The sequence below is a fragment of the Dromaius novaehollandiae genome, chromosome 13 (genome assembly GCF_036370855.1).
Source record: "Dromaius novaehollandiae isolate bDroNov1 chromosome 13, bDroNov1.hap1, whole genome shotgun sequence".
Taxonomy (NCBI): Eukaryota; Metazoa; Chordata; class Aves; order Casuariiformes; family Dromaiidae; genus Dromaius; species Dromaius novaehollandiae.
In genome coordinates this window covers 1765678-1775193 of record NC_088110.1, presented here as the reverse complement: position 1 = coordinate 1775193, position 9516 = coordinate 1765678, and the positions used below count along the sequence as shown (strand labels likewise).

The following is a 9516-nucleotide window of genomic DNA, read 5'->3' as shown; positions in this document are numbered from 1 at the left end:
ATATGAACCCTGTGGACTTGGTACCTTCTCCCTTGGGGCCAGATTGTAATGCCCTTATGCAGCGGGAAGAGGTAGTCTCTTCTGCCAGTGAAATCTTTGCTTACCCCTTGGCTTTATGGCTTGCTTTACATGCAGTCTTTGCTCTGATAGGATGCAAGATTTTACTGAAAACTTTTTCTTGACAGACTCAAGTGTTGGATTTTGGAAGATTTTTATTTAAAACATAAAGTGCTTCCAATTTTTTTAGAAATCAATACACTAACAGTTTAGACTCCTTGTTTTGCTTAGCCTTCATCCTCCAGTTCTGCCACCATTTACATATCGAGTTAATTGCAGTTATTTACACTATAGCTGTTAATGACCAGAGACAGGAACTTGGGTTTGGTTTTAGTGAATTTTAGTGTTGATGATATGTGCTGAATTAAGTAGTCTCAGCTGAGCTGCTCTAGCAAGGATGTGGTTCCTTTGGGATGTGTGAGAGGAAGGATGAATCTCAAGGACAAGCAGGAATTTCAGTCTCCACTCAATCCTTGGTTTTCTGCTGAGGCGGCCAGTGACAACACTGGTTGTGGTGGGTTTGTGCTGCGGACACATCAACTGAAAGCATCATTAAGAGACCACAGAACAGCTTCCACACCACTGCTGGTATATGGGCCAGTAATAACTGTTACTACCAACATGGGCTGATCTGAGTAAGAGACTGAGAGTTGTGAGAGGCTCTGTAACCCACTGCAAATCCGCTGAGCCATCCTACTCCTGCCTGATTGTAAACTGGCTTAGAATGGTCCAGGTTTGTGTTTCACTTCCTGCTTCTTAGGCATGGTTAGTCACTTGGCTGGTGGCAGCGTTGCTGCCAAGTCCTTTCCAGGCACGGAAGCTGAAGAAAGTGCTTGCCCCGTAGGTAATCATCACGAGGCAGGCAAAGAACTGAAAGAGAGGAGCACAGCAACGTGTGAGCACGTCGGCTGCCTGACCATCTTAGCCCTTGCACACGCTACCAGTACTTACAGACGCTGCAGCTCTTCTGTTATAATCCCACTGGCTCCATGATGTAGGCTGGACAGCTGCGGAGCACGTTACAAAAGCGGTGATGTACAGAATGGTTGCCGTAGCATTGAAGATCACTAGCTGGGGAAGGCAAAGAAAGGGTTATGAGGTCCAGGCTGCATGGTATACTGAGCAGTGCATGCCTAATGCTGACTGGAGGCATTCAGATAGGGTATGTCTAAAAGCTAAAAAGCAAAAGATTGAGTACTAGCTTCTTGCAAAAAAATTAGGCTAGGATTGTCTATGGGGAATGAACATGAGTGCTGCCTATGAGGGCAGCTGGGAGCACAGACAAGAATGAGCAAAAGGTGGACAAACAGGGCCTCTCGCCCTCTCTTCACTGTGAGCTTCCTTGATGTGGGCCAGAAACTCGCTCTTATGCCCTTGGGGCATCTAATGGCAGCTTGCCTTGCAAAGACCAGCTTTGTGCTACAGCCTGGTGGGACCACCCCAGATGATCCCATCCTTGCTGCAAAGCAACCTAAGTGCAATATGTGGTTGGGTCCCTTCTGAGCTATGGAATTGGCTGTGATTCAGTCATGCCTGTGCCCTTCCCCTGAGTTACTTAACTGCTGATTTTTTGAGAGGCTGTTTTTTTCTGACTGCCCAGGGACAGCAGGGCTGCAGCTGTAACATGGATTAAGTTTCATCCATTCTGTGCTCGTCTCCATCACGCCTCTGTTGGGAAACCCCAAGTTTCACTCTTGCAAGCAGCTATGTGAGGCACCCTCACTCAGGGCACTGAAGAAAGCAAAACCATTTGTGAAGCTGAACTGGGGCCAGACAGCAAGTGTGGGGAGGGTATGGGTGACTGGTGCCCAGGTAGCCAGGTGGCAGCGACAAGATGCTGCTCCAGCCTGTGTTTGTGCTGGGATGTACTCCTATATGTTTGTATAGGGGGCTAGAAATGCCATCTGGCTTTGCATTTGTCCAGTTAAACCGATTTCACATTCCTCCTTCTTCCCCAGAAGATATGGGAGCTCTGAGTGAAGTCCAGGGCCTTTCCTCCAGTTTCGCACAGCAGGGAAAAGGGTCCAGCCCCTCACACTTGAGACAAAACTCAGTTTAATGTCACATTAAATGCGCTCCTGATTGCACTGAGAGATTTCTGGTTGACACAACCACTGCAGCATTTGCAGAGAGGTCCTAACTTTCTGCATTGACGCAGGCTCACAGAAATAGGGCTCCCTGCTCTTTTAAATTTCTAAGCAACTGAGGGGCAGAATGAAACAATGTCATGGGCAGAGTGCAGAGGACTTTCTTCTCTCAGCCCTGGAAAGCCCTAAGCCTTGGTCCTCTCAAAACATTTCCCGCAGGACTGTGTCCTAGTTGAGATTCCCCCATTTATTCTCCCTTAGGGTACTTACCACGAGGGGCCAGGGGATCACATAGAATTTCAAGTGAAGTTGCAGGAGATATATCACAAAGAAAATGACTGTTGTTATCCAGAAAAAGATGGATACAAACATCACCCAGCCGTATGCCGGATGGAGGTGGTATGTTGTGTCAGCAATAAGAGCCCACACCAGTAAGCCAAGCACCTGCAGGGTAAAAAGGGGAAAGGGTTCAGGCTGTGATTCCCCTAAATGTAAAAATCTGGCTGGCATGTCCCAATTGCTGAACTGAAAACGTTGCATCCTGCAATGCAAAGCAGGGCAAATACACTGCTGGCTTAAATGTCTTCCAGAGGAAAGGAGGTAACTTTATGAGAGTTGTATTGTGTGTCTGTGCTGCTTTCTGAATTTGTCTGCCACAGGATGAGTTCCCTCCTGGCCCTTCTTGTTGCCTTCTGGTTCTCTGCTCCCAGATTGCTGTCCTGGGGATTAGCCCTGTGGCACTGCAGTCCTGGGCCATGTATCGTCTCTGAGCACATGCCAGACTTGTCAGATCGCCTGAATTCAACCTGAATAAAAACACAGTGTTGCCCATGAACCGGAGCTCACCAGCATATATGGCAATTGGGCTCCCCTGGCCCTGGACAGAGATACATGCAAAGCCCTGTGTCCTTGCAAACACCTCAACACAGTCACACAACGGACGCAGAGCAGGGCTGGACCATGGGGACAGCTCACGTCAGGGAGCCCATCTGGGACCCTTATTACTCGGGGCTGGGCTTGTTCCCTGCACTGCCTGTCCTGGGAGCCGGCCTGACAAGATAGGACCTGTGAAACCTGGGCATCCTGAGCAACGAGCTGCCCGCCAGGCTGGGAAATCGGCTTTACCCATATGTGGTGGTTGCTGGTTTTTGTTCCTGGCCGATCTTCTGCAGCACCCAGCATGCCCCTGCTCCACCCCAGTTTTCGTGGTGGCCCTGAGCAAGGCTGGATGGCACCCTGGCTCCTGAACTGTGCCTCTGTCTGCTGGTCCTTCTCCACGCATGGGGCAGCTGCTCTGAGAACACAAATGCCAACGCACGCCCATGTGGGCCTCCTGTCTTCCCATCGGCCAAACACCTGGCTGTGCCTAATGCTGGCTGACTCGCACTGAGTCCTTCTGGGTGCTTCACGTCCCTTGCTAGACCAGCTGGGCAACAGAAATGAAGGCTGCAGCTAGCCACCAAAGCTGATGCTGAAGAAGCACCTGTGGGCTGGGCAAGGGAAGGTGCTCAGAGATGATGGTGCCAGACCCAGGGCAAGTGGGGAAGCACATGCGAACACAAACCGTGAGCATCTCCTGTCCACCTACTGGAGGTGACTGAGGATAAGGACCTTCCCAATGGCAGGTGTCCCCTCCTGGCTCACGTTGGCTCTTGCGACCAAGTCAGCCACGGGCTCAGCCCAGCTCTCCAGGTGAGTCCTGGAGCCGATAGGGCCCCACCACTGCAGGTCCTGTCTCGCCCAGCAGCACCCATGGCTGGGGGCCGGTTTCAGCAGGAGCAGGCGGCAGGTGCCTGGCTCAGCGTCAGGGACGTCGGCAAGGCTGGATGGGAGCTCCTGGGGCCTCAGTTCAGCCTTCGCTTTCCCAGGTGCAGCATCTCTAAAACAAAAAGAGCCTTTCTCTGCACTGTTTGGTTAGGTCTGGTCTGGTTTGGTTTGGTTTATACATCCTGCATAAACAGCTTTCAGGGCTCGCCTTTCTCAGATAAACAGGTTTAATTACATAGCAGTTGTGGCGTCATGTGCCTGCAAGCCACCTACGGTGTAATCTGGGAAAAATCAAGTAGACAAGTCCTTTATTTCCAGTGCGCAACAAAAAATAAGCAGAGAAACAATTCTTGGCCCTTGTTCAAGTGTCATAAAAAGCGTAAGGTTTCTGTTTGCATTTCTAAGGGGATCACATCAACTCAGCACACGGGCATTTAGGACTGCAGAGCTGGACTCTCTCACAGGAACCAGTTTCAGCTGAAAGATGCAGCTGATCTTTTATGGTGGAGTTACCATTTTTCTGTCCTCCAGCTCCGGACTGTCCTTGGGTGCTGCACCTTGCCGTGCTGCACGTCCAGCTCCCCTCCTGCTTTTGTCCACATGGATAAGCAACACCTTAGGGCAGCCCTGTCTTCCTATTCCTCATACTCTTCAGCACCAGGACAAATTTGTGCAAAGCGATTCAGCTGATGGGTTTCTCAGTTTACTAATCCAGCCATGCTAAATATGACTGCTGAACAAATGGCTTAATGATTACTGCCTGTCAGCTGAGGCATGGTAACAAACCCAGCCTACTGCTGCCCCAAACCCAAATGTTGCCGATACCAAAAATTTTTACTGTGCTAGACTGAAGCGGAAGAGCCCAGCCCTAATGCAGCTTTTCCTTCATCTCATTTTTTCTCTCTCTTTTAGGAAGGCGGAAAAATAACTGATTAACTCATCCTCCCTGTGCTGTGTTCACCCTTGATCTTTGGACTCTGGAAGAGACGCTGGTTTGCTTTGCCAGCGGTGATGCTGGCCAGGGAGTGGCAAGCCACTTTCACCACTGTCCCCTCCCCAGGGAACTCCCTAGAGCAGCCACAGTAGCGAGTTTGCAGCTATTTATTAATTGAGATGCCCCTTACCCCTGGCAGAGCAGGCAGAGATTAAGATGCCGGCGCATTGGTATGGCTTGGAAAAGTGTTCAGCTCCCAAAGACCCTCACAGAGCAAACAGCACGGGCGGTGAAAATGCAAGGAGCCTGGTGCTCATCGGTTGCCCTGCTCACTCAGTATTGGATGCTCGCAGACACTCTTTAAAATCCTGGTGGGCTGGTTTTACACCATGAGTGCTACCTGCCCAGGTGGATCCTTGTGGGTGAAAATCAGCAGCCCTCTGCTAAAAATGGTGGTCCCAGGAGGACTCCCACCTGCGAGGGTTTTACCATCCACAGGTCAGTGTCCTGGCACAATGGGAGGCCACATCTTGTTGGCTTTGGCACAAGCTTGGTTGGTAGGTTGGCAGATAAAGCAGAAGAGCCTGTTGCCTGCAGCTCTGACCCATTTTATAACCCTTTCTCTACTGTTTTCTCTTGCCCTGTGCTGGTTTTGCAGCTGCAAAGGCCTGCCTGGGCACTGAGGTCCAGCTTCTGCATGCTCTTCATTGCTACCTGGCTGGACCACAGCTCAGCCCAAGAGCCCATCGAAGCAGCCTCAAGGAGGCACGCTCAAGGTCTCAAGCTCCATGTTTCAACACACAACCGAAAGTGTGGTCACCACACAGCTCCCGTGCTCACCTCTAGTTGTGACAGGGAAACCACAGGCCACGATAAACCTGTTAATCTAGCACTGATGGGGGGGAGAATGGCCCTTTTGAAAGCAGCTGGCTGGGCCCTTGATCTGCCACGGCTGGCGCTATCTAAGTCTTCATTGCTTATTGTCGTAGGAGAAAAACTAGGCAACACAACAGCCATTGTACTGCTGGAATACAAAGCCTTGGTGCTCAGCTACTATTGCCTCAGCTTGGACAATGCCTCCTTTTCTTCACATCACTTTCTAACACTCGTGATTGCAAAATATGCATTTGAGAGAAACATGTATAGGAAAAAAAACAGTATGTTCATGGAGCAGGAGACAGCATGTGCAAGCTGCCCTGCTCTGGGCCCTGGCACCCGCTGGGGCATGCACGAACATTGCAGCTTCTGGGACCAAAAGCAGGAGCTCTTAGGAGAGAGCCTTGGGGAGCAGTGGGTGTGCGTGGATGGCAACCGCGCAAGCACGTCTAGCACCGCTGCATGGAGTGACTGTGAAAGGAAGTCGTATGGACCAAGCAGTGATGCTGATGGGCTGGGGAGGCTGGGGAAGGGACCAGGTGCTGTGGCTGAAGGGTCACTAAAAGAGCAGCTTCTGCTGTTCTTGGCTCTCTTTCCTGATGCTCCTGAAAGACACCGCCTTTACAATAAGCTTCCTTGACCCTTCCCTGGAGCGCTTCAGCCAGCTCAGCCATGCCCAGGGGCCCAAACTTTAAGAAGGGAGCCGTACAGGTGCTTCTCAAAGGAAGGAGGCTACAGCTCTCAGCCTTCCCTGTGGGTGGATTTGCACCTATTGCAAATTAATCCCCTAATTGCCCACCCTCTGCTGCCACGCTGTAGAGAGTCCTGGCCTCTGCCATGCCTGAAACCCAGGGTGGATTGCTCAGGACAGCACTGGCTGCTTCGCCGCAGCTGCTCAGAGGGTTTATTCCCGCTGCTCAGCTTCTGCTGGGGGCTGCGTGGGGACTGCACGTGGGCCCTGTGCACGGGGGTCGCGGGAGCCCCCCCGTCCCTGCAGCGCTGCAGCCCCCGTCGCTGCCCAGGGCGTTGCAGCGGCTGGTCGGCCTGCTCCGTGTTGCCGCGCGGCACAACGCTGCCCGGGGAAAGGCGTGAGCAGAAGAGCAGCGGGTGGGCTCCCTACCCCGGCAGGAGCACAGCACGGGCTTTCGCTAAGTAAATGACCGGACAGCTCACGCGTGCCCCTATATACAGCCAAATCAGCCGAATGCCCAGCCGTACGCGCCCGTGTCATTGCATGTGAGGTCTCATGTACAGCTGAAAGCAGAAGCTGGAGTTTATTCTGCATCTGACTCCTAACCAATTCTGAGCCTGAGGCTGACGGGAGAGGCGTTTGTGTGATGCTTCTGTCCATTGGGCTGTGCTTTGAGCTGAGACCCTTCGCCTTGCCTGAGAGCAGCCCTCAAAGTCTTACTGCAGGGGAGGACGAGCGCTCGGAGCGCCCAGGGAGTGCGCCAGCCCTGTGACGGTCCCACGGACTCCCTGGGAACAGCCCCAAGCACGCCTTGGTGGGGGCAATCACGCTTCATACAAGCAGTCTCTGTCTCTCTGTCCTGTTTGCACTCGCGCTTCCCTCGAATGTCTCTCCTGGCCAAAATAGTGCACATGCTTGGAGCCCACACTGTGTGGCTCCCCCGGCGCGGGCTGGGACGCTGAAGCTCAGCAGCACAGAGCCAGACGAAGGGGGAGAAGGCAAAAGGGCAAGCGCAGTTCAGTGGGAAGCTCTCACCCACCCGACACATTTGCGCCCTGATGCCCAGAGCCTTGCAACGCGCTGTGGGTGCCAGACTGGGAAAGGAGCCCGGGGACCCGCTGCTTGTGTCCTCTGAGCTGCATACGTAGACCAGCCTACGCACGACCCTGAGTGCTGCCAGGCGTCGAGCTGAATTACACCTGGCGAAGGATATTAGAACCAGCAGCAAAAGTTTCTTCCAGCATTAAAGAAGGAAGGAGGAAAGAGGGAGCGAGGCTGTCGTGTCGCAGGGAGGACGGGCTGGGGATGGCCCCCCAGGCAAAGGGAAAGCTAGCCTCTATTTTTGGCCAGGGCAATGAGGAGGTATGGGGTGGGGGGTGGGGGGGGACTGCCATGCTGCAGGTGGAAGAAGAACATTTAAAGCGCATAATTCTCTCAGGCTGCCTGGACCAGATGAAGCTATGAAACATGTGGCACATGAAAATTCCCTCGGAAAGCATTGCAAGCTGTCTAACAAGTTGCAAGTAGTATGCTGTGCCCGGAGACCAGCACACCCAGAGCTTTTATGCGCACCACGAAGGGAAGGGAAGGGGAGCTGCCTATCCATAGACCTGCTATCTGAAGGATGCAGGACTTTGGAGCAAACCCGCAGGGCAGGACAAGCGCAGGCAGAGAGGCAACCGGACAACTGATAAAATGCAGCACACTGAGACGAAGCAACGCACCGACTTTCTACAAGGAGGAAACCGATTTCCCAGGCAAAGAGAAACGCGGGCAACCTGACGCAGGGGCACTTCTGCAAGCACTCGAGAAGCCGTCAGGTCGTTAACGACGGCAGGAAAGCTGGGCAGGACCGAGGGACCTGGGCGGGGGGGGAGAGCAGGCTCTGCCCGACGGGGCCGGGAGCCGCGGCGCGACGCGGGGCACCGGCGGGTCGCAGAGCCGAGCCGAGCGGAGCCGAGCGCCGCCGGCAGCCGGGCAGCGCCCGCCCCCCCGGGCCCCGGTACTCACGGCTTGGGCGCCCATGAGGCCGCCGAGCGGCGAGCGCAGGAAGGCGCCGTCGAGGGCGGCGGCGCGCGGCTCGGGCAGCGCGGCGGCGCCCGGGGAGCTGCTCCACGTCCTCACGGCGACGGGCGGCCCCGCCATGCCGCGGGCACCGGCCGCAGATGCGCCCGGCGCGGCCCCCGGGGACCGAGCGCAGCCGGGGCGGGGACTCGGAGCGCGGCCCCTGGGCGTGCCGGGGGCGGCCCCGGCCCCGAGCTTTGGGCAGGGGGCGCCGGGGGCTCGCAGGGGCCCTCGTCGCCCCCGAGGGGCTCCGCCGGGGCGGGGCTGCGCGAGAAACCAAGCCGCTAGCGCAGAAACGCATCAAGCCGCTCGCCCCAATGATCCCCCTTTCCGATGCGCCCTTTGGCCTCCGCCCTGCCGTCGTTGCTGGTCGGTGCCGCGACTCTCGGCGGGCCGGAAAACACTTGTTTGGAGCCCGGGCCTCGTAGGCGAGGGCTGGTTTTTCCGCGAGGAGACTGCTGCCGCCGTTGCGGCGTCGCTGTGTGCCGGCATCACTCGTGGCCTTGCTGGTCACGCCGGCCGTGACGCCGTGGGGCCGTTGCAGCCGCACGAGGCCGGATAAAATCTTTCTCCTCGGCTCTCGCCTCCGGATGGGTCTGCTGGGGGTGGAGTGGTGGGGAAACGCGCTGGACCGAACCCCGGGCAGCTGGGACCTGCTGTCCCTGCGAAGGGGCCCGCGTCCATCCCCCGCGGCGTCCCGTGGGCTCGGGGGCGATGGGGGGCCCAGCTGCCCGCCCGGAGCGACGGGAGGGGGCCTGGCCCTGCGCGGAGCCCGCGTCCATGCGATGTTCCCACCTGCAGGAGCGGACCTCAGCAGGAAAAGTCGCACTGCGCGCAAACTGCGTGAAGGAGAGATGGGATGAAGCAAGGAGGATGAGAGGACGTGTTGTGAGCGGGGAAGAGGAGCTGCTTCGGCCAGTGCTGCGTGTTCAGCAGATGAGGGGCCTTTCCTCACCAGTTCCCCCTCTTTTGGGTCCACAGAGCTATTGCCTCACAGGGCCCAGCCTGGGCCCAGGCGTGCCGAGGGGGCTGCGACACCC

The 9516-nt window shown here is 55.6% G+C and overlaps 1 protein-coding gene across 1 annotated transcript; it reads right to left on the bottom strand.

Moving 5' to 3' along the window:
* Positions 1-194: 194 nt before the first annotated feature.
* On the bottom strand, positions 195-8631 carry PLLP (plasmolipin). The gene is made up of 4 exons (XM_064519341.1): positions 8423-8631; positions 2415-2588; positions 1009-1128; positions 195-927 (listed from the first exon to the last, which is right to left on the bottom strand). Exons 1-4 carry the CDS (start codon positions 8555-8557, stop codon positions 814-816), a joined length of 543 nt encoding a protein of 180 aa, XP_064375411.1. The 5' UTR covers positions 8558-8631; the 3' UTR covers positions 195-813.
* Between the last annotated feature and the right edge of the window lie 885 nt (positions 8632-9516).

What these genes read in the sequence shown, in the direction of transcription:
- PLLP (XM_064519341.1), bottom strand. Translation starts at nt 8,557, where the DNA reads ATGGCGGGGCCGCCCGTCGCCGTGAGGACGTGGAGCAGCTCCCCGGGC. An exon ending in GCCTCATGGGCGCCCAAGCC is followed by an intron (nt 2,589 to 8,422) that starts GTGAGTACCGGG and finishes TTTACCCTGCAG; the next exon opens with GTGCTTGGCTTACTGGTGTG. An exon ending in TGATCCCCTGGCCCCTCGTG is followed by an intron (nt 1,129 to 2,414) that starts GTAAGTACCCTA and finishes TGCCTTCCCCAG; the next exon opens with CTAGTGATCTTCAATGCTAC.